Source organism: Pygocentrus nattereri, chromosome 18 (assembly GCF_015220715.1).
Source record: "Pygocentrus nattereri isolate fPygNat1 chromosome 18, fPygNat1.pri, whole genome shotgun sequence".
Lineage (NCBI taxonomy): Eukaryota > Metazoa > Chordata > Actinopteri > Characiformes > Serrasalmidae > Pygocentrus > Pygocentrus nattereri.
Window position 1 is genome coordinate 39,543,659 of NC_051228.1, and position 25,000 is coordinate 39,568,658.

A 25,000-nucleotide genomic window follows, 5' to 3' on the forward strand; every position below is an offset into this window, starting at 1 on the left:
TCTCTCTCTCTCTCTCTCATTCTCCTCTGTTAGACAATTTCACAATTTCAGATAGTTTAGAGACACAAACATGTGAATGGCCACCCAAAATCCAGACTTTTCATCAGAGTCAGACTCGAGTCTGGGTGCACCCTGAATACCACACACACACTGACACACTGCGCTGTGTACAGAGGGTGCCGATTCAGACTTTTCTGGCTCTGTAGTCCAGGAAAGTTCATCTGGTCAGTAATGAAACACGCCTGTGTCAGTCAGAGTGGTCGCATGTGCGTCTGCTGTGTGGTTGTTTACCTGACCAATAATCTATGCAGTCGTACTGACCAGTTTGTCTCTCTGTTGAAACGGTGGACCACTGACCCAATGACTTCACACTTCAGTTACAGCTCATCTGGGCTTCCATATAGGCGGTCAGTACTAAAACATGCATCAGATGAGGGGGTTGTGTCCACTTGCACCGGCTAATCAAACTCTGCTGAGCTGATGGCCGGTCAGTTAGATGATGTATACGTTCCCTGGTCCTAAGTTTAAGCGTCTACCCCAAGCAGCACTCACAGCCCTCTCTCTAGTCCGGCCCCTAAAGGGGGGAGGAGTGAGTGAAGACACAGCCATAAGGCTCTGAAGCTCTATCACCTCCCTCCTCCTCCCCCCTCCTCCTCCTCCTCCCTTTGTCATGCTAAAGCAGCGGCACACAGACTGTGGACCGTCCATCATCTGCGCCGGGCAGCTTGAATGGGACAGCACAAAGAAAGGTGAGTGGATTTCTCTGGACGTACAGTCGCTGGGCTCCGCTGAGGGTCAGGGAGGAGAGGGTCAGGGAGGAGAGGGGAGGCTGGGGGTGGGGGGGTTCATACTCGCCTGTGAGGAGCAGAGGGAGGCGATGTTTATTGGCGCTGTAGTTCTCTGTGGACGTTTGCTGGGTTTTTACGTGTGTAAGCAGAACAGACAGGAGTTCGGTTCGAGTGAAGAAGTTAAAACGGCCGTTTTTCGCTGCTGAACTCTGGAATGTGGGACTGGAGTGAAGTGACAGATCAGAGAAGTGCTGGACTCTCAACTGACCACTGACAGTGGACCCCACTCCTGCTTTAATCCACCCATTTGGAGGCGATTAGCATTAGACACTGGCCTAGTTTATCACGAAGCGTCCGTTCCTCTCGTTTCCCCAGCTGGACTGTAACTTGCGGTGCAGTAAGCGCGGCGCGTTGACCGCCTAACGACGCGCTTCAGCATCGACGCTAAACAGCGACGTTAATGAACTACTTACTGACCGTCTGCGGACTGAGATACGGAGCCCCGCTCGTGACATCCTGTAGAAATGAAAATAATGCGTGGCCACGACTGTGTAAAGCGTGGGAACGGGATCCTAATGCGTGGGAATGAGATGATCAAGTCGTGGCCATGACTTAGTAAGGAGCGGGAACGAGATCGCGGCTTACTAAGTCGTGGCCACGCGTTATTTTTGCTTATGCAGGATGTCACCAGCGGGGCTCCGTGCTGAGAGGACGAGGGACTAGACTAAAGGAACCCTAAGCCAGTTCAGTGAAGTAGTGACTGAAGTTGGAGAAAAAGCCCTGAAGTACTTCAGTAGAACTGCAGTGGATCTTAACGGTAACCTACGTCACATTCAGGTGTGGCTGCACCGATATGAGAGCTGTGGGTCGATACCGATGTCCGGTATATTTTGCGTCTGCCGATGCCGATACATAAACATTTGTGAAAATGTATAAAATGTGATTTTGGAGAAATTTTATAGAGTTGCAAATGCAGTTTTAGTGACGCAGCCCAGCGTTACCCCACATATATCAGTCCGCTGGCTCGGTCAGGTCGGCAGCCAGCTGAGGATCCTCCCCCGGACCACCCACATTACTGTCCTGCAAGTTTTTGACCACCTCAATCTGATGTTAAATCCACAGAGACTTTTATTTTAGAAAATACGTGTACATAAATATTACAAACAACTTGGAGAAAGACTGATATAAAATGATTTTATAGAAAGTGACACTGGGCTGGATTAAAATGGTTTAATAACTAATTTAGTAAGTACATAATATACAATCATCAAAGTGCAAGCACATTTCCAAAAATGTTGGGACGCTGTGAAAAATGTAAACGTAAACAAAATGCAGTGATATGCAAATCATTTAAACCCTACATTTTAAATTTGATGCCAGCAACGTGTTCCAAAAAAGTTGGGACGGGGGCCTGTTTACCGCTGTGTTTCATCAGCTCTTCTTTAACAGCTCTGTCAGCAGAAAGTGGGGAAAAATCAGTAAATTGGACTGTGAGTGGAAAATAAGTGGAACGTTCTCTATCACTCTGCTTAAACACCTGTGGGCTGCCAGGAAACTGCTGAGCAAAACGCCAGTGGACCACCAGCTTTGCCATCAGTGGGCCGACAGTGATCCTCTTGCTATCAGGGACCTAAATGTTCTGCTTCCAGAGTTCACGTCTGCCGATGCCCAAACATAAACATTAGTAAACATGTAGAAAGTTTGACTATAGAGGAATTTTTCTAGAGTTATAAATGCAGTAGGTGCAGTTTTAGTGGCGCAGCCCAGCACCCATCTAAATGTCCTGCTTCAGTCGATATGCCATCAAACGTGGGTTTGAATCATCGCTCAAACCTAAGCATCTGTCCAAAGCCGCTCATGTTTTAAAGCAGATGTCTCATGTCGTTCTGGATTTGGGAGCCAAGTTAGAATTCCTGAAAAGGGACTGAGTGAAGAGTAGATTCCTGACAAATATATTGAAAAAAATCCAATCCTGGCTGTTAAGGGAAGTAAATGTAAATACTACCCATCTCTGTACGAATGTGCTGTCTGTGGCAGACCCGGGTGATGAAAGCAGGCCTGTGCTGATGTTTGGATCTTTGAGCTCAGCTCTCGGCTGTGTTATCGCTCCAGAAAGCCCTCGGTCTCACTGTTTGACAAGAGCTGCAAATCATTACACAGAATGAGTGGTGTTTACCTAAACCAGTGTTTCCCAATCCTGACGCTGGGGTTGCCTGCATTGCGTGTTTTAGTGTTTTCCCCTTCATGTAACCTGCATTTGAACTTTATCGAGGATGTTAATTAGCTTGTGATGCAGAGAAAAGGGCAGAACGCTGACACGCTTTCACCACTGCTCCTGCCGTATCTCAGGATCTCTCCTTTGTAAGACCCTAGTGTCTTCCTTCTAAACTACATGCCATAACTCTGCTGTCCTGTACAGCTAAGGTGTGGATGGGTTCTGCCTGTGAGTCTTGGTTCTAGAAATATGAAGAGCGTGACTGTGAACCCTCGATATTCAGTGCGCAACAGACACCCTTCTGATCGATTAGCTGCGATATTACAGCCCTCTCTGATATCAGTACAGCACAGATCAATACTGCCACGAGTAGCAAATGATACTGTAGCCCTGCCCGGTTCAACTTTCTTCTGTCAACATAAACAGTGATGAGTAAGAAAGCGTCTTATATGATGTCTGAAATATGACCGTTACGCATCAAGCTGTACGTGTAGGAATATGAATTACGCCTGGTGTTGAACGGAGAGGGCATCCAGGAAAGCCGCCCCCCTCGCTGTTCTCCCCCCTGGCTTCTCCCTGCTTTTTGGGGGATTTTGGGGGATCCCTCCGTCTGGGGGGCAAGGCTGAGTTATTATGGGCCCCTCTTGATGTGTGCTGCAGGGGAAAGCCAAAGCTTTCTCAGGTGGTGGGTGATGGTGAAGTCATGGTGAAGGATTGTGTCGCTGACGGCGTAAAATGATCCCTCACTTCCTGTAGAGGCTCCTTCCAGCCAGCCACAGACTGCAGGAGTGGGAGACGGAGGCAGGAGTATCTCTCTCTCTCTCTCTCTCTCTCTCTCTCTGTCTCTCTCTCTTTCTCTGTCTCTCTCTCTCTCTCTCTCTCTCTCTGTCTCTCTCTGTCTCTCTCTCTCTCTCTCTCTCTCTCTCTCTCTCTCTGTCTCTCTCTCTCTCTGTCTCTCTCTCTCTCTCTCTCTCTCTCTCTCTCTCTCTGTCTCTCTCTCTCTCTCTCTCTCTCTCTGTCTCTCTCTCTCTCTCTCTCTCTCTCTCTCTCTGTCTCTCTCTCTCTCTCTCTCTGTCTCTGTCTCTGTCTCTCTCTCTCTCTGTCTCTCTCTCTCTCTCTCTCTCTGTCTCTCTCTCTCTCTCTCTCTCTCTCTGTCTCTCTCTCTCTCCCTCTCTCCGTCTCCCTCTCTCTCCCTCTCTCTGTCTCTGTCTCTCTCTCTCTCTCTGTCTCTCTCTCTCTCTCTCTCTCTCTCTCTCTCTCTCTCTCTCTCTCTGTCTCTCTCTCTCTCTCTCTCTCTCTCTCTCTGTCTCTCTCTCTCTCTCTCTCTCTCTCTCTGTCTCTCTCTCTCTCCCTCTCTCCGTCTCCCTCTCTCTCCCTCTCTCTCCCTCTCTCTCTCTGTCTCTCTCCCTCTCTCCCTCTCTCTCTCTCTCTCCCCCTCTCTCTCCCTCTCTCTCCCTCTCTTTCTCTCTCTCTCTCTCTCCCTCTCTCTCTCCCTCTCTCTCTCTCTCTCTCTCTCTCTCTCTCTCTCTCTCTCTCTCTCTCCCTCTCTCTCTCTCTCTCCCTCTCTCTCTCTGTCTCTCTCCCTCTCTCTCTCTCTCTCTCTCCCCCTCTCTCTCCCTCTCTCTCTCTCTCTCTCTCTCTCTCTCTCTCTCTCTCTCTCTCTCTCTCTCTCTCTCTCTCTCTCCCTCTCTCTCTCTCTCTCTCTCTCTCTCTCTCTCTCTCTCTCCCTCTCTCTCTCTCCCTCTGTCTCTCCCTCTCTCTCTGTGCATACATGTCTGGATGTAGTGTATTATAGCGTCGATGTGGTTTTGGTTTTCATGGCTCTGTGTGGGTGGGATCTTTTATTGGTGATTTAGTGCACCTTAGTGATTTTCTTTAAAATACAGAAGTCAGCATTTTAGTCATCATTCAGATCATAAAGCACTTAAAGATCGGTGGAGGCAGTTACTGCATATATAGCATATTGCTATTGGGACTGTCATAGTTAATATTTTTGCTCATTTTCCATAGTAACCATCAATAATTACAGGCTGAAGCCCTGCTTGATCAAGGTCCTCATTCAAATATACCTTTATATAGCTATATACATTTTATTTTTATATTTTTAGATTATATATATATATAAACAAATAGGCCTACTTTTAGCATCTTCAGCGGACTCACGGCCCTGTGAGCGGAAGGTCGCCGGTTCGATCCCCAGAGCCGACGGTCCATGACTGAGGTGTCCTTGAGCAAGACACCTAACCCCCAACTGCTCCCCGGGCGCTGTGGATAGGGCTGCCCACCGCTCTGGGCAAGTGTGCTCACTGCCCCCTAGTGTGTGTGTGCTCACTAGTGTGTATGTGGTGCTTCACTTCACGGATGGGTTAAATGCGGAGGTGAAATAAATTGTTCTTTAGGCTCAGTTTTGAACCAGTAATCATGATTAAACTGTGATTACCTGACATTCCTACATGCTGTGATTACAACATGCCTTGCAATGTGCTTTAAACTGGAAAACGCCGCTGAACCCTTGGCGGGACGTGGCTAAAGATTGGCCTGTGCTGTTCTTTAGTGAAATGATTGACGTTTGTTGGGGAGTCACAACTTATCTAAACACCCAAACACCTGTGACTGGTCAGGGAGCTCACACATTCAGTGATTGGGTAAAGTGCTCATTTGCATATTACACACATCTGCGATATCAGTGCAGTGAGTCGATTTTGCGATATTGATTAAATCGATGATTTGTTGTGCAACCATACCGAACTCCAGCGCTTCAGAGAGAGAGGATGAGCCACAGGCACTGCTGAGAGCTTCACCCCTTCAGAGACGCAGACGGATGCTGAAATCTGAGCTCGTCCGCTTCTGCGTCTGCTTTTCCACTCAGTATTGTCAGTGAAGCCTCTCTCTGTCGTTCTGGCTTTCTCCATCGCTGAGGGAATGTGGAAGAAGAATTAAAGCAGGATTTGGGCTTCTTGCCCATTGGGTCTCAGAATGTCGTTGGGGCGTCTTGAAGGCATCGCTTATGTAACTTTACAGCATTCGGTCGTTGCTTCACTGTTGGACTGAGTTGTTTTTTGCTGCTGTATGTGAAGTGAGATTCTCTTAGAGGTGTATGGAGAGATTTCCAGCCCTTTCACACTGATGAGCTGTGGGATTGTTCCTTTGTGTCATGTGTGAAGGTTGTGTGTTTCTGGGCTCTCTGCAGGCTGCCTGTGGTGTCTGGGTGAATCCTGCTTCTTCTGCTTAAGCCATTAAGAAGAATGAAGAGCATGCTGCCTCAGAAAAGTGCAGGGCCTTCCCTCGCCTACAGCAGCGCAGGTAAGAACACAATTTCTTTCTCCCATTTTCTGTACAGATCTTCCAGGATTTAGAGGATATATTTTGTGAATATTGCTGACTTAAATGCTTGATTTTGCAGCGTGCAGGCATTTCTCAAAATGTGCTGCAGTAATTTAAGCAGGCTTTCTTCGTGGGGGAGGGTGGAGTGTGGTCGCAAGGCAGAAGTACAGTCTAGTTAGTTTCAGTCACAATCTACAGGAAATTGAGGGTTCCTTTTGGCCTTGTCTTCAGCTGAACTCCACGACTTCACACCCGCAAGAGAGACTTCGGCCTTCGTGCCTAGAACAGCCTGCTTTAACAGGAAAGGGAGGTTTGACTGACAGGCAAAATAACCCACAACTGACTGGGCTTCTGATGGGATGTGCAGTGGCAGGTGGGAAGCAAGTTAGGAAGCGCTGATATTTCGCTTAAGATTAAGATTCCCTTATTAGTCCCACAACGGGGAAATTTCACCTCCACATTTAACCCATCCGTGAAGTGAAACACCACATACACACTAGTGAGCGCACACACACACACACACACACACACACACACACACACACACACACACACACACACACACTAGGGGGCAGTGAGCACACTTGCCCGGAGCGGTGGGCAGCCCAATCCGCAGCGCCCGGGGAGCAGTTGGGGGTTAGGTGTCTTGCTCAAGGACACCTCAGTCATGTGCCGTCAGCTCTGGGGATCGAACCGGTGACCTTCCGGTCACGAGGCTGGTTCCCTGACCCCCAGCCCACGACTGCCCCAAGGCTATTAAGTTCATACAGCACAGCTGAGTAACTTTTAGAGATGTTCTGCTGTGAACTGCTTGCACCCTTTTCAGTCCAGCTCTATACTGCTGTAATAAGCTCAGCCAGAGCACATAGAGCAGGCCGCTGCTTCCTAAAGACACAGAAGGAGGTTCACATGGATCTGCAGATAAAACCAACAAAATCATGATAGTTGATATCAGCTGCTCTGTCTATGTGTGGGCAGAGCGGCTAAGACTGCAGCTTTCCATCGCAACAGAAACAGGCTGTCATAACCACATCGTCAACTTCTCATATCTAAAGCTGTAGATGTTAAAGGTTGACGCTGAAGAAACTGACAATACCAACGTTTATTCCATTGTGTGTCTCGCTGCTGTCGGAAGAAAACCTCATAAATCTATCATGTTTTTAATCAAAATAATCTTAAAATGTTAAATAAATTAGTGATGAATAATTTAAACACGACTAACAGGTAAATCAGTACACAGAGCCTTATTTGATATTTAAAACAAATGGGTTGTTCTTTAGGTTGATTGGTTCTAGGCGTATCAGGTACCATATATGGAAGTGCTGTCTGACTTTAATAAGCAGATATTCTGTTAAATATTATTATCTACACAAGTTTTTATACTCCGTGGTTGATGTTCCGAAATGCTGGTCTGTTGAGGTGACTGGAAGAACTGCCTTTCTGGTGTGAGGCGTTTGTTTTGTTTGATGACGAATTTTGTCACAAAAATCTGTGAAAAATAATTGACATAACAATAAAACAGTCGGCAATATCAAAAGGTGTTCAAAGGGTAAACAGTATTCATGCAAGCCCTGAAACAAAGGCAGCCTCGTCAGTTTTTTGCCCCTTGCCTCTAGAAACAGTAATCAGCGTTGTGCCCATATTAGAAACTCCGGGTCTAAGCTGTGGCAAAAATGAAGGGAATTCTAAAACCCTTGAGGGTAAAAAAAACAGTTCAAAGTTAATATTTTTTATCCTAGAGCATTTTTTCATTTTTATGATGTACGAGGTTCTTCACAAGCAGAAATAAGAATTTTACTATTTGCAAAGTAACACTGCCTCACAGTGAACTGACAAGAGGGAAGTACACAGAAATACCCCAAACAACCCAGCAAGCTTTGTTAGGAGTGGTAATTAAGCTACTCCAGCAGCAGTAAAGCACATCAGGAGCAGCTGCGTTACTGTACAGTAGTGCTGACGTTACAGTAGTGCTGACACGTTTATGTGATGCCAAGTTTTCATATTTCAGCTTAGTGTCACCCAGAGGCTCCAGCTTCTTGACGTCAGTGATATTCGGTGGAAAAATATTTGTAGGGTAAAATGCTTTTGGCGTGAAACCTTTTTTTCTGTAAGATTGGGTGCAATAGTGGCGATTTTTCAAAAATCCCCCTCATGCTTGTCATAGAGCAGGGATGCACAACTCTAGCACAGTCCATCCAGCACGGTTTGGCTTTTACCTGCCCAAACACACCTGATTCAACTCCCCTGTTAATTGCAAGGTTTAGTGGGTGTGTTTGGGTAGGAGAACTACCAACCTGTGATACCAGCCCTAGAAACCCGGAGCTGTTCACCCCACCATAGCGAGAGCTACTCAGAACGACGCACGACACTCAGAGTCTGCTGTTGGTTTGTTTACCATGGTGCGAATTTCACTTCAAAATGCAGCACTAGTGAAAATAAATGAGTAATGCAGGGCTCATCACTCCAGAGTCCTCATGACTCCAGCTTCTTGACTTCAGTTCAGCCACTAAGATAAATGATTAATAGCAGATATGCTAAACCCAAAGTCCAAAGCCCAGGCGCTGTGTGTTTTTGTGTGTTGTTGTTCTTTCAGTTGCAGAGACCGCAGCTCCCACGCATTTCGCTCCGCACACTGTAGGCGCTCTGACCCAGACTCCGTCTCTCTCCTTCAAAGCATTCCGGCCCGCCTCGCGCTGAAGCGTTCTGCCCTTTTTAGAAGAAACGTTTTGTTTCTCTACGTCATCCGTGTTTGTTTTGGGCTCCGAATCATCAGAAAGGGGATTCTGGTCTTCATAGTCAGCATCTGTAGCGTTACTACAGCAGGCCAGGCTCGTATAACATCCTCATCCTCAGCAAAACCTCAGATCAAGCAGCACCCTTTCTTTATCCTTCTGTTTATTCAGAGAGTGTTGAGCAAATCTCTGTGTGTGGCTAACCTCCCGAACAAAGAACGGTTGGATCAGCAGATTTTCAGTGGTTACATAACAGCGCAGCTTATATTTCTGTGTGGCTGATGGCACAGCTGGTGTACTTAACCTCTTCAACTCCTCGGGACCACCGGTGGCTCCAAACCGCTCTTCATCATGTTCTCCATAATGTTCATACTCCATGAGCTCCATTCAGAAGCTGGGCGTCGTGTGAGGCTGTAGCTCTTCTCTCCAGTCTAATAGACGGTGACGTCATTTTAAACCCTTATAATAAAAGAAGCTGAACTTTGTTTTTCTACTGAAAGTCGAGCCGTTTTTCCCCAAATCTGGGCTCTAAACTATAAACAGACGGCGTCTCTTCAGTGATCTGCTCTGGAAACATCACTTTTAGAGAACAACACAAAGAGCGGCGCAGATTTTTGGCTCTCAGCAGTGAATCATGAGCGTATAGTGATATGTGGAGATCATAAAACACACGTTCTGATCATTTGAGGAGCTTTTATAAAATAAATAAAATAAAAATCTACATTTATTATAGATCCCAGTGTTATCAGTAGCTTTACTGAGAAACTTCACGTGGTCGCATTTCTCAGCCCTCAGTGTGTCAGTATGTTTTATATCTATTAAAACATCTGGTTTATGGGAATCACAACAGCCTCGTCTATTGAGATGATTAAAGAAGTTTGATATGCTAACTAGTGCGACGTGACATGTTAAGAGAGATAGATAGAACTTTATTGATCTTGCATGAATTTATTCATTTTTATGAATATGAAATTTGTTCATTTCATCAAATTTCTCAGTGAAGTTTCCACTTTAGTTTTTTAATGGCATACAGAATTATGATATAGACAAATCAACATTCAAAACTCCTTTGTCCTTGTATTTCTATTAGGGATGCACTGAAATGGAAATTGTGGGCCGATGCCAATATCCGATATTTTTCATGTGTGTATCTGCTGATTGTGATAGAGATACCGACAGACATCGAGAGCAGGTCTACCAGGATCACAGAGAAATGCTGGTAAAGGGTTACAAATAATTAAAATGCAGTCATTTCTTCTGGAGTGCAGGGTTTGCAGTATCACTCATCTGTCCAACCCCAGTATTTTATTTTTGAGCAAGTCTCGGCCAATACCGATGTCATCCTGCACCTGAATTTATTCAAAGAAATGCAAGATGTTGTCCGTAACTAGGCACAGAGGTATTTTAACACGTGTGTTGACAGTAATAGAAAGTGTGTTATCCTTAACGGAGCACATCCACATGTCCTGCGTGTTTTAACACGGCTGCTAGAGCGAACATTCAAACAGGCTTTATCCTCGTGTATTTCATGCATTTCACAGATTCTTTTATTCAGGTGGATGTTAGGAAGTCAGAGATCTTCAAATCCAGACCTTGAGTCTGGTTTCTGGTCCAGAACTGGAAGCTGGATTCAAGGTCCAGATGTGAAGACCTCTTGTGTAGGTTAAGCAGGTAATTCGCTACCCCAGGGGTGCCAAACTCAACCATTAAAAGTGCCATATTAAAAAATCTCAAATCTGAGGACCAGAGAACGTCCACGCATTTTAATTGTTGTGCTATGTGTTGTGCTGTAACCACGCCGGCCACTGCTTACTGAAAATATGCAAAACAATCTCCAACAGTGAAATACAGGCACTTGGAGGAGAGCTTGAAATATTACATGAATAAAATGTGCCAAATGTAAACGTCCCCAGGTGTTTGGTCGTTCAAACCTACCTGTCTGCTGGAACCAGACACCCGAGATCTTTTCCTCACTGGAAGTTCAGTAAGTCTGAGTTTCTGAGTGTTGGCCGTTTATATCGGCTGAACTGCAGCTGAACTGGAGACACGACTGGTGTGGAATTGTGTAGAATTGAGGTGTAACCGCTGACCCATAGACCGCTGTTGGGAGAGGAGAGTCTGAGCACAAGTGACGTTGCAGTGCATGCTGGGGGCTGTAGTGCATCACATTTAGAAACAGTCTAATAATAGAAAATTAAAAATACGTTTGCAGGCCGGGGAGGATTGTGTCATGGGCCTGATCTGTGTTTGACAAAAATCAGTCTAATAATGTAAATCTATTAGTCTAAAAATTTGCTTCGTACACATCAAAAATGTTTAGCATTCGTTAAAATAAAAAAATACATATCGATTCTTGGGCCTCCACAGATCAATACTGTTAAAAACCCAAAATATCAGAATATCGCACTAAATCGATTTTTACCTGCACCTGATGTGTCGTCTGTGTTGACTGATAAACTGCTGTACTGTTATCTCTCACTTTGATCTTTTCTTTTATCATGTTTTCTTGTCAGATTGCACAAAGCTACACACGAATGGCGGCTCAGTGGGTGGGGTCAGCATCCGTGGCGCGCGTTCAAAGGCGGAGCTCCAAGAGTTGATGGACAGCTTGCAGCGCAGGAAGTCAGCTCTGGAGGCTAGTTTATTACGGGCCAGCGCCGACCGCGCCTTCCTCAGCTTGTCTCCGCCCCCCAGCCCTCTCTCGACCGCATCTCTGCTCCAAGAGCGTCCACCCCTTGTGGTCAGAATCCCGTCCAGCAGCCTCAGCATGCCTCCCTCTCCTCGCCAATTAGAGCGCCCCATGAGCCCCGTGCACGCTCACACTCGCACACGCCACCAGTCGCAGGACAACCTTTTGCTCAGCCACTCGTCCGACGGCCGCCGTCCCAACACCGCCGGCTCCCTGATGTCCATGTGGAATGGCTCCTCCTCCTACACAGCCGACGGTCTAAGGCGCGGCCCGAGCGGAGCAGCCAGCATGCCCTCCAGCCCCAGGCTGGGCCGCAGGCTGCTGGCCCGGGACGGCGATCCCACACTAGAACCCTCCCCTCGCCAGAGGAAGTACTCCACCGGCTCGCTGAATGGACTGGGAGGAGGACACAGCCGCTCGCTGCCCAGACTCTACAGGTGTGGAATCAAAATCTTGATTGTTAATGCTGCTGTTACTGATCTAGGAGGGGAGTGACCTGTCTGACCGCTGGGGATCCAGTTATGCATCGTGATGCTCTGATGCATCTGAGGGAGGTGATTAAACTGCTTCAGTTGAATTGGCTGCGTTTGGCCTGACGGGTTGTAAGTGCCGCAGGTCTGAACCATTTGCCTATCAAGTGAATCCTGGCCAGGAGTCCAAGAGAGCCTGATCCACTGTGTTGGTGTCTGGGAGGGAAGGATGGGTTTGCTGCTCTCGTGGTGGCTGGCTTAATGTGTGTGATGCTTGGTGTGTTGTTTTTATTGCCCATTATGCAGTCCTGTGTGAATCATAGTGGATAATGTCTGAATGACTGAATTGAATCATGATACCATCTGACATTTCATGATGGATTGAATTGTTCCTTAAAGGATTGCAATCAAATTCGGAATCGGATCATAATGAGCTTAGAGTTTACTCAAATTCCCACCACCTGTTGTGTATTTCAAGTGAACCAAATGGGGCTAGAACTTTGTCTCCCCTACTACAATATTTCAGGTGCCATTTATTCACCAGTTATTTTTATTATCATCTTGATATTGGAATTACGAATGATGACGTCAGTGGGTTGGAAGTTTTTCATGGTTTCAGCCAGGGAAGAGGGCTAAATGCATCCAGAATAAGGATTCCGGATTAAGGAATAAGGAATCGGATTGGTCATATGACGACTCCTTTTTCTAGTGAGGAGGTAAGGGAAGCGATCTGGCACCCGGATGGTTGCAGGTTCAAATCCCAGGACTGATTATGTGCTCCTGTTTGTGCCCTTCTGCAAAACACTTAAACCCCCGCTGCCCCAGACGGTGCTGCCGGCACTGCTGTGCTATGCCAACACTATTTATTATTTATTTGAACTATAACCCATTCTAAAGAGTGTTGGTTGCGGGAGGAACACACCCCGTCTGCCACGGTGGGCGCCTGTTGAATTCTTTTTTGGTGGCACACATGAGATTTTGGCTGATGATTAATTGCCATATAAGTAAATGTGATGAATGATTAATTGACTTTTCTTGTTCTTTCTGTCTATTAAAGTCACTTTCACTGCTAGTAAGGCCAATTCGGTGTGCCGCCCTGTTGGGTTCATGTACACGTGTTTCAGTTACGCAGAATCGAGTGTTCAGGCGAAGTTTATGTCTTTCTTCAGAGGAAAAAATTCTTCTTCTTTCTTTTGCTAGAAAGCATGAAAAAAATATTGGAACATACAGATAAACGTCACTCAGCACTGCATTCTAACTAGGCTAGAGCCTCGAGTTAGAAGTTGTTTTTATAACCACTAATGAATTTATTTACTGCTCTTTTATTTACATTTGTTTGCTTCAATCCACCGCATGTAATTCTCACTGTCGTCGTTGGGGGTAAATATTATGATAGCTAAATTCTTTTATTTAAATTATTATTTATTATTTTATTAAAATTATTTAATAATTGTGATCATCTCAAATAATTGTGACTAGACGATTATCAGGCCTAATTATTGGTCATCGTTATTGGCCCGTAAGGTCCATATCAGCATGTGATTTTCTCAGTTTATTTACAGACCTCACTCTGTTGCTTTGTGAGGCTCGTCTGAACGCTTGTGTTCAGGATACCTGCCTCAAACTTCTCTTCATCTGAAGTGGTCTTTGTTTCACGCAGGGGGGACGTGCCGACCTTGTCCCTACCTCCCCGCCGCTCCTCCAAGCCGCGCCGCAGCCTGCCGTCTCTGGAGCGCCCCCCCGACGTTACCGTGACTGCCAGCGTGCCCAGCAGCCCCCGCAGAGCCAGCTTGACCTCGCTGGGCTCGGCGTCGTGCCTGGACCTGGGCCTCGGGGAGAGGAGGCTGTCGTTCGGTAAGGGCGGAGTGGGCTTGGGAATGGGGCCGAGGAGGGGCAGCATCAGCTCCCTCAGCAGCAAGGAGGAGCTCCGAGATTACCATCAGAGACAGAGAGACGAGCGGCTACGAGAGCAGGAAGTGGAGAGGCTGGTGAGGAGTCCGTGCAGCACTCGCACAAACACGCTTATCGCTGCCCGTCACAAGTTTGGGGATGTTTCCAAGGTTTTCACGGTATCTTTGTTGGTATCACGTGTAATAAACATTTAGATCTCTTTCTCTGGAGAAATGCTGCCAAACCCATAAATCATCTCGTTTTGATGCCAACATGCAAACTTTGAGCCGTTTAAACCGCCTCTGAGCCGTTTAAACCACCTCTGAGCCGTTTAAACCGCCTCTGAGCTGTTTAAACCACCTTTGAGCCGTTTAAACTGCCTTTGAGACGTTTAAACCAGCTTTGAGCTGTTTAAACCACCTTTGAGGTGTTTAAACCACCTTTGAGACGTTTAAACCACCTCTGAGACGTTTAAACCACCTTTGAGACGTTTAAACCACCTCTGAGCCGTTTAAACCACCTTTGAGACGTTTAAACCACCTCTGAGCCGTTTAAACCACCTCTAAGCCGTTTAAAGCACCTCTGAACTGTTTAAACCACCTTTGTGCTGTTTAAACCACCTCTGAGACGTTTAAACCACCTCTGAGCTGTTTAAACCACCTCTGAGCCGTTTAAACCACCTCTGAGCTGTTTAAACCACCTCTGAGCCGTTTAAACCACCTCTGAGCCGTTTAAACCACCTCTGAGCTGTTTAAACCACCTTTGAGCCCAAAGAATTTCAGCACATGCATTTTACAATGTTTGGAAAAGAAAAGGCTCAAGTCCTTTTTAGCCAGATGCTGCTCTTCATACTGCAGAGGACACTTTGATGAACATGAGAGTTATTAATATCCAAGCCACAAGTAGCCAAAGCGCCGAGGCTCACCGAAGAGCATTTTGGAGGCTTCTGACACTCACTGATGTTTCCGAAGGAGTTCTGTAGCATCTGACGCGTTTTTAGTTGTTTATCTGATGAGACAGATAAACTTCTGTTTTACGGGTCATGCTGGCTGACGTGCGTCTTAAAGGGGAATTCCACTGGTTTTTTCAAGAATTCTGCAGAACTCAGTGGCTCAGATGATACAGTCGTTCGGAGTGGTTTGAAGTGAAAGGATTAATTGTCAACAGAATTCCTGACAGTGGTGGTGAGACGAACCAGGGCCTGCAGTGTTTACAACACAAATATAGCCACCAGGACCCCCATGGACCCTCACAGAGCAGGTACTGTTTGGGTGGTGGGTCATTCTCAGCACTGCAGTAACACTGACGTGGTGGTGGTGTGTTAGTGTGTGTTGTGCTGGTACGAGCAGCACTGCTGTGTCTGATCCACTCAGACCAGCACAACACACACCAACACACCACCACCATTTCAGTGGTACTGCAGTGCTGAGAATGACCACCCAAACAGTACCTGCTCTGTGAGGGTCCATGGGGGTCCTGACCACTGAAGAACAGGGTAACAGAGTATCAGAGAAACAGATGGACTACAGTCTGTAACTGTAGAACTACAGAGTGCAGCTATACGGTCAGTGGAGCTGATAAAGTGGACAGTGAGCGTAGAAACGAGGAGGTGGTCAGAATGTTCTGCCTGACCGGTGTAAGCTTTGGTTGACACTGTATAACTCAAGGCACAGTACAGCGCGGTGTATTTCTTGTTGGCTGCATTAGTTGCGTGAAATCAAACAGTTTAATCATTAACTTTAATTACTTACACAACAATTAATCATCAGCTAAAACCTCGTAACGATGACAGGCCGACCGTTTCGTGTATTTTACTTAATTAAAAGTAACTATGAAGATCAAACATTACTCAGAAAATTACAAGTTTTCAGTGAGCTGTATACTCCGAGCCGGCGTCTAGCTGAAGGCTTCTCCTTACCCCTGAGTCGGCCTCCGTGCGGATATGGTAATTTGGTACTTGTGGACCCACTCGGCTTCCTCTGAGACTGTTATGAAACATGAAAGAGCCCACAGGGCTTTGATCTGTCTCTGTGCCGCTGGTGCTGGAGCACATTAAGGGATATTCCTCGGCTAATTCACACCATGTTTCACACACTATTCACTTAATTAACTCACACTCTTACACTCTGTGGAGGGATCTAATGTGTACGAGCTCTTCAGACCAGCTTGGAGGATTTCTATAAGCTTCGCACTTAAGTGGTTCTTAAAAGTGGTCTCAGTTGCTTCATTCTGCTCTTATTTGTGAATACTTTGTTCTGTAGTTGTGCTTCTGGAGGGTCATATGATTATGTGGTTGTGCTGAAGCACAGCTGGTCACATGCTGTCTGAACTGACTGCAGGGCTGTAGTTCTGTGCATCAGTTGTTTATGAATGAGCTTCCTTGCAAGCTTAAATAGATGCTGACTTGAAGTATGCAGTACCATACGAACGTTTTAGGCGGCCTAGAAGACGGTTTAGAAATATTTACCATGTGTCTGTGGCAGTGAAAAGACCATATAACATATATAACCAATACAAAGAAATAACAATACAGATTATGATATCGAGACTGGGCTTTGAGTCTGGGCTTTGACTCTGTGCTTTGAGTCTGGGCTTTGACTCTGGGCTTTGACTCTGGGCTTTGAGTCTGGGCTTTGACTCTGGGCTTTGAGTCTGGGCTTTGACTCTGGGCTTTGACTCTGGGCTTTGAGTCTGGGCTTTGACTCTGGGCTTTGAGTCTGGACTTTGACTCTGGGCTTTGACTCTGGGCTTTGACTCTAGGTTTTGAGCCTGGGCTTTGAGTCTGGGCTTTGACTCTGGGCTTTGCCTCCGGGCTTTGACTCTGGGCTTTGACTCTGGGCTTTGACCCTGGGCTTTGACTCTGGGCTTTGAGTCTGGGCTTTGCCTCCAGGCTTTGACTCTGGGCTTTGACTCTGGGCTTTGAGTCTGGGCTTTGACTCTGGGCTTTGACTCTGGGCTTTGACTCTAGGTTTTGAGTCTGGGCTTTGAGTCTGGGCTTTGCCTCCGGGCTTTGCCTCCGGGCTTTGCCTCTGGGCTTTGACTCTGGGCTTTGACTCTAGTTTTTGAGTCTGGGCTTTGAGTCTGGGCTTTGCCTCCGGGCTTTGCCTCCGGGCTTTGACTCTGGGCTTTGACTCTGGGCTTTGACTCTGGGCTTTGACTCCGGACTTTGACTCTGGGCTTTGACTCTGGGCTTTGACTCTGGGCTTTGACTCTGGTAAACCAGTTGTTAGATATGACAGATGCATTTTTCTTTAATAGTTTCTGAGCTTAAAGCTGAGCTGCATCACAAAATCAGGAGGAAAAGGACACATTAGAGTACAACCTCATTTCCAAAAGAGTTGGGACGCTGTGCAAACTGTAAATAAAAACAAAATGCAATGATGTGCAAATCATTTAAACCCCATATTCCATTGAAAAGAGTCCAAGACAACAGATCAAATGTTGAGAAAAGCTGAGATTTTTTATTTATTTATTATAGTTTTTTTATTGTTTTTGCCAACAACACCATCAAATTCAAAATGGGCAAATATTTAAAAAATTCTCAGTTTAGACATTTGATTTATTGTCTTTATTTATTTATTGTTTATTTTTATTAATATTTTACTTAATTACATTGTTCTATTTAAAATAAACATGGGGTGTAAATCATTCAAATCAAATCAAACCAAATTTATTTGTCGCGCTTTTTACAACAAAGCAGCTTCACAGAATTCCAGTAAAGACAGAGTTTTAACAAGAATGTAAAAAATGTAAAGACCCCCCGGTGGGCAAGCCAGGGGGCGACGGTGGCCAGGAGAACCTCCCTCAGAGCTGAGGAAGAAACCTTGGGAGGAACCAGGCTCACCAGGGGGGACCCGTCCTCCTCTGGTCAGACTACCTACAGAGTTATTATACTACTAATATTAATAGCAGTAGTTATTAGTAGTAGGAATAGCTGGGAGTCCATGAGAACATCAGTGCAGGGTGGGCAGCTGGTCTGAAGCGGTAGCAGGAGGGCTCGGCAGTAATTCGCACATGATTGTGTTCATTTACATTTTACACAGCGTCCCAACTTGTTTGTAAATGGTCACCCTGTAGAACCTGAAGTAGTGATTTAAAGTCGGAGGTGGGACTCGCTTCGTACATCTTACGTATTAACACCACGCACAGGCTCAGAAACAGAGCTGAATGCGCTATAAGATAAGATGATCCTTTATTAGTCCCACAGCGGTGAAATTCACAGTATTACAGCAGCAGAGTAACAGGAGTGAGGCGCTCAGTAATAGAAACGGGAAACAGTATAAACATTATCAACAATATAAATAATAAAAATTAAAGCTATACAGATAAACACTAAAGGACAGTGGTCAGTAATTTGTGTGCATCCTTGAAAAACACGTCCTTCACCAAGTTTTGACTTGAGTTCTAATGCGCTTACAGTCATGACGACACCACAGCGGGAACGGGTCTGAATCACACGCTGTGTGCAATTACACATTTTCACCAGAGAGGTCTCCAAATCCCCCAAACATACACAGTCTTCCCTTTAAGATGGCTCCTACCTAGTCCTGGGACCGTAGTACAGTATTAAAAACCTACCTAATTTACTTTTATAATCATTTTTTAACTCTTTTTGAATTATTTTGAATGAAGTGTTTAATACCTGTTTTGATCTCACAGTCTTGGCATATTTAAAAAGTGGCCCAAAATATGAAGTAAAAATGAAATAAGACGTTTTAATCTGGTCATTTTAGTGGCTGAGTTTGACACCCCTGCTTTAAAAGACAGTAGAACATAATGAAGTGCAAATCAAACAATTAAATGTAAATCACCGTTTTTGTATCGTGTCTCACTCCTTCACTCTCTCGTTCTTCTAGGAGCGCCAGCGTTTGGAGACCATCCTGAGCCTGTGCTCTGAACTGGGCCGTGTGGAGAACGGCCCTGGTGTGTCGGCCGTCTCTGACCTGCAGAAGATTAACCGAGAGCTGGAGAAGCTGCAGGTGTCGGACGACGAGTCTGTGTTTTCAGACTCGCTCGGCGCGGCTCCAGAGAACGGCGTGGCCGTGAAGGTTAGAGGGGAGCTCCAGCCCCAAAGGCAGCGCAGGCAGAGCGGCCACAGAGAGACCAGGTCTCAGTCTCCCACCAACAGCCTGCGCAGCTCCACGCACTCCTCATCCCCACACTCACAGAGCAAGGTGAGCCGAGCGCGGTGAGGTGCGGCTTTAGGCTTTCAGCTCTCAGATTTGGACTGAAATGATTCGTTAACATAAAAAGTCGTTCAGGTGATAAATGTGGTCATTCCTGTAAACTGGAATGCAGCGCAGGAGGTGTTGGTGTTGCAGTGGCTTCTGTTGCGTCATTACGTTTTAAAATAGAAAGTTTCTTGTTGCACACATTGAATTTTTGCCTTTGGTCTAAATCTCCACAAATATAACTTGTAACCCAGGACTGTAGAGCTGTCCAGTTCTGCCAGTTACCCAGGCTCTGAAGGGGTTTATGGATTACTACTAGATATGCTGCTGAGGAAGACTTCAGCACAGTTTGAGTTTAAGATCAACTCTGTCCTTCACATAAACTCTAGGCACAGAAATGCACGATATAAAAATGATAAATAAAACATTGCACATGGAGTATTGATTATATTACACATGAGAATGGTGATGAATATGCAGATATGGGAAATATGCGCTGACAATGATATTCAGTATTGTTCAAGTGCATACCTGTCTGCTCTGAGATCAGTGCTAAACATCACAGCCTCCAGTAAAACAGAGTTTAACCTCCGAGATTTACACTCAGTGCTGATAGACCATAGCAAAGGCAAAAGACATGAGTCTTAATGCAAGCCAGCAGTTTTTAAGCTCGACTGTGAGACTTTACAGGCTAATTTTCTCCTCACGCCCTGTAAATATAGCAATCGAGGCCAGTGGAACGTGTCATTTAAAAAACCTGTGTGTTTGTTAACTTAAGATACTTTTTTAATCCCACAAACGCGGAAATTCCACCTCCGCATTTAATGTGTCCGTGAAGTGAAACACCACATACACACTAGTGAGCACACACACACACACACACACACTAGGGGGCAGTGAGCACACTTGCCCGGAGCGGTGGGCAGCCCTATCCACGGCACCCGGGGAGCAGTTGGGGGTTAGGTGTCTTGCTCAAGGACACCTCAGTCATGGACTGTCGGCTCTGGGGATCAAACCGGCAACCTTCCGGTTACAGGGCCAGATCCCTGACCTCCAGCCCACGACTGCCCACGACTATTCTCACTGCTTAATAAACACGTATAAAGTGGCAGGATCACTGGGCCGAAATCTGTTCTAGCACAGATGCTCAAACATCTAAATTCTCGGAGACATCCAGGGTGTGCGCTCCCTCCTTGGACGCTCGCTGCTGATGTGTTTCCTGAAACACTATTCTCGATTCATCCTGGACCCCAAACTCAGTCATAAATATGAAAAGAGAGGTTGGAGGTTTTGTCCCACGTCCAGAAAGAGTCTGGATTGGTTTTGCTCACACTGTAGGCTCTGCACGGTTCCGGCTGAAGTTAGAATGAGGACATTTTGTGTAATAAGCCACTTTCCATTGGAAAACTGTAATGACTTGATGGTTCAAAGAGAAGGAGAAAAACAGAGGAGCAGGAAATGACTATATTCCCAGTGGAATTACTGTGTGTGTGTGTGTGTGTGTGTGTGTGAGTAGAGAGAGAGAGATGAAGACAAAAGTGTCTGTGAGATAGATGGAAAAAGAGATGGAAGGAGAAGAAAGTTGCCCGAGTTTGTGCCAGCTTATCTGTTTTCCTTTTCTTTTCTGTTATATAACAGAATAAAGACGTAATGCCGTGTAATGCAGGGGTGGAAATGCTGAAGTGATGCTCGTTTGTTTCTATTAGTTTTATTTTACATACTTTACAGTATTATTAAAATTGAATTGAAAAGCAAGCAAGTCAGCCGTTCTAAAGTGTTTGTTTTGTGTTGTACAGAACGTTTTTAGGTCAAAAGCTGCAGTTGTGGAGTCTTTTTCATCCTGGCGCGACGGTCTGTGTGGAGAGACGTGAGATGCTCGCCCCTCGTTGCTCACTAGCAGCTCACCGTCATTTCACGCAGAGATCCGCCGATGGTCTTAACAGAGTTACAGGGAAAGATGTTTTATTCGGATATGTTGATATGAAGATACCAAAGCTGGCGGAATGGCAGGACTGGAGCTGCAGAAATGCTTCATGATTATTTTTTATGAATAACTGTCATTGAGTTGCTAAAGTCACAGATTTAAGTGTATCCATCAGGCATTTAACTCAAGATAAATGCTTCAGATTTTTAATGCACATTTCCACAGGACATTATTCTCTGTTTTTCACGTGCCTGTCAGTTTTATTCATTTTATACTTTTAAAATATTGTGGTTTTATATTATTCAGTAGATATAAATGAATACATATTGATCTCCAGTGAATCTTTGTCAGAGTGCCAGCACTTTCACTTAGAGTTGTATGCAAAAGTTTGGGCGCTCCGCTTCGACTCATGTTTTGTTGATTTTCTAAGTGAAACTAAGTGAATACATCGTTTATAGTCTTATCCCTTATTAATACATCCCTTATTAGTCCCACAGCTGGGAAATTTCACCTCTGTGTTTACCCCGTCCGTGCAGTTAGACACCACATACACACTAGTGAACACACACACTAGGGTGGGCAGCCTGGAGCGGTGGGCAGCCCTATCCACAGCACCTGGGGAGCAGTTGGGGGTTAGGTGTCTTGCTCAGGGGCATCTCAGTCACGTACTATTGGCTCGCGGGATCGAACCTCCTCCTCTGTACCTCTGATCTTATGGACTTTTTACAGAGACACTGAGTTCACTATCAGTAAAAAGGGTTGAGGTCCCAAGTTTGTGTGAAGCTGCCTGTTTTTCCACTGGCTGATATTAATAGTAAATGTCATTGGAATTTGCGATGGATGCTAATATCAGCGTCTGAGACAGAAGCTCCACTGTAATCTCTCCATCTGTTAGTCTCCTACATTCCTTCTGACTGTCACTGGAAACCATGTGACCTCAGATACTGCCAGCGTGTCCGTGAAGAGCAGAAGTGCTATAAGACTGAAGGCTCGGTCTAGTGGAGAGAACTGAGATGAGGATGTGGCTCATGTGAAAGATGCAGGTGCAGGTCCCTTCGCTCCCGCCTCTTTTCCCACATATTGAACCTCTCAAAGCCGTACATTCCATGAATAGCAGAGGCAGAACATTTCCACTCACTTTGCATTTGGGCTGCAACAAATATTCAATAATATTTGACAAGTTTGATCATTAAAATTTAAAAAAGCATAAAAAGCATTTGATCGACCAGGTTTACCGCTGTTCTGATGGACCGAGCGTGTGACTGATGTTTCCAGGTGGCGGAGGACATGCAGATGAGGCAGGAAGTGACGCGGATAGAAGAGGAGAGGATCCAAGTTCTCAACAACATTGAAGAGCTGGAGCAGAAGATCAAGGATTTAGACACGCAGATGGACGAGTCTGTCAGAGAGGTGTGTAACAGAGGGTGCCATGATGATGTTCACTTTATTAGATGCATCCTGGAGACAGTAGCTCATCGTTTTCCATGCACAGTTTCATTTGCCGTCCTCTAGTCCTTCATCCGGGGTGGTTTTCTGATCACAGGATGCCGCTGGCTGGATATTTCTGCTTAGTGGGCCATTCTCAGTCCAGCACTGACATTACACTTACATTTACAGCGTTTAGCAGACGCTCTGATCAGAGCGACGTACAGGAAGAGCTTCGTCTGTCTAGAGAAAGTCTCTCTGCTAGTTACCAGCAGGTCAGAGAGAGAAAGCCGGTCCTGAGCTCAGACACTGATAGAAACACAGTCACTGATACAGAGAGAGAAGGAGCAGAGCTGAACACAGAACAGTGCAATACAACACACTACAGCACACTACACTACAACACACTACACTACAACACACTACAATACACTACAACACACTACACTACAACACACTACAACACACTACAATACACTGCACTACAATACAATACAACACACTACACTACAATACACTACACTACAACACACTACAACACACTACAACACACTACACTACAACACACTACAACACACTACACTACAACACACTACAACACACTACACTACAACACACTACACTACACTACAACACACTACACTACAACACACTACAACACACTACAATACACTACACTACAATACACTACAACACACTACACTACAATACACTACACTACAACACACTACAACACACTACAACACACTACACTACAGCACACTACAACACACTACAATACACTACAATACACTACACTACAATACACTACAACACACTACACTACAATACAACACACTACACTACACTACAACACACTACATACAACACACTACAACACACTACACTACACTACACTACAATACACTACAACACACTACAACACACTACACTACAACACACTACAATACACTACAACACACTACAACACACTACAATACAATACACTACACTACAACACACTACAACACACTACAATACACTACAACACACTACACTACACTACACTACAACACACTACAATACACTACAATACACTACAACACGCTACACTACAATACAACACACTACACTACACTACAACACACTACAATACACTACAATACACTACAACACGCTACACTACAATACAACACACTACACTACACTACAACACACTACAATACACTACAATACACTACAACACGCTACACTACACAGTGCAATAAAATATAATATATAAGTGCAGCGCAATACAATGCAGTCGATATTTAATTCAGTGCTGATTTCAGTGCTGTGTAAAGAGACGGTGTTCATTCTGCGTTAAACTCCAGAACTGCTGCTGTTCCTGATGAACTCACAGTAACATGACTCCACCATGTTGGTGTTACTGCTCTGCTAAAAGTCGTCCACCATTCAAGTAATGTCCTGTCAGGTAGCCATGAACTTTTGAGCCTGGGGTAATGATTTTTGGTGTGGGTAAAATTTAGATTTTTTGCCAAAATATTGTTTCCTTTATTAATATTTTCACATAGCTAAAAAAAAAAAAGAAGAAATTAAATTGGCAGAATTTGGATAGAAGATTGTACGCTTGCTTGAGAGGGATGGTTTCCTGATAAAAAGGAATAAAAAGGAAATTAATTAAAGCAGAAACACTTGCTGAATAAATCATATGAACAAAACTGACTGTTACTAAATTTGCACATCAGTCACTGGCTAATAGCTATATATACACTATATTTCCAAAAGTGTTCACTCCCCCATCCAAATGACTGAATCCAGGTGTTCCGGTCACTTCCATGGCCACAGGTGTATAAAGCCGAGCCCCTCGGCCTGCAGACTGCTTCTACAGACATTAGTGAAAGAATGGGTCGCTCTCAGGAGCTCAGTGAATTCCAGCGTGGTACCGTGATCGGACGCCACCTGTGCAGCAAGTCCAGTCGTGAAATTTCCTCACTACTAAATATTCCACAGTCCACTGTCAGTGGGATTATAACAAAGTGGAAGCGATTGGGAACGACAGCAACTCAGCCACGAAGTGGTCGGCCACGTAAAATGACAGAGCGGTCAGCGGATGCTGAGGGGCATAGTGCGCAGAGGTCACCGACTTTCTGCAGAGTCCATCACTACAGACCTCCAAACTTCATGTGGCCTTCAGATCAGCTCAAGAACAGCGTAGAGAGCTTCATGGAATGGGTTTCCATGGCCGAGCAGCTGCATCCAAGCCTTACATCACCAAGCGCAATGCAAAGCGTGGAATGCAGTGGTGTAAAGCGCCGCCACTGGACTCTAGAGCAGTGGAGACGAGTTCTCTGGAGTGACCAATCACGCTTCTCCGTCTGGAAATCCGATGG

General features: G+C 45.5%; 1 protein-coding gene across 4 annotated transcripts in view; it reads left to right on the top strand.

Annotated features, from left to right (window-relative positions):
- Window positions 1-620: 620 nt before the first annotated feature.
- The window catches only part of phldb2a (pleckstrin homology-like domain, family B, member 2a), a 45,092-nt gene continuing 20,712 nt past the window's right edge, over window positions 621-25,000 (top strand). For all 4 annotated transcript variants that reach the window (XM_017686105.2, XM_017686106.2, XM_017686107.2 and 1 more), the window contains exons 1-6: window positions 621-749; window positions 6,194-6,306; window positions 11,573-12,185; window positions 13,879-14,206; window positions 18,965-19,282; window positions 22,479-22,613. In XM_017686105.2, coding sequence (XP_017541594.1) covers window positions 6,249-6,306; window positions 11,573-12,185; window positions 13,879-14,206; window positions 18,965-19,282; window positions 22,479-22,613 — 1,452 coding nt within the window. In that variant the 5' untranslated portion in view covers window positions 621-749; window positions 6,194-6,248. The remainder of the gene's footprint in view (window positions 750-6,193; window positions 6,307-11,572; window positions 12,186-13,878; window positions 14,207-18,964; window positions 19,283-22,478; window positions 22,614-25,000) is intronic.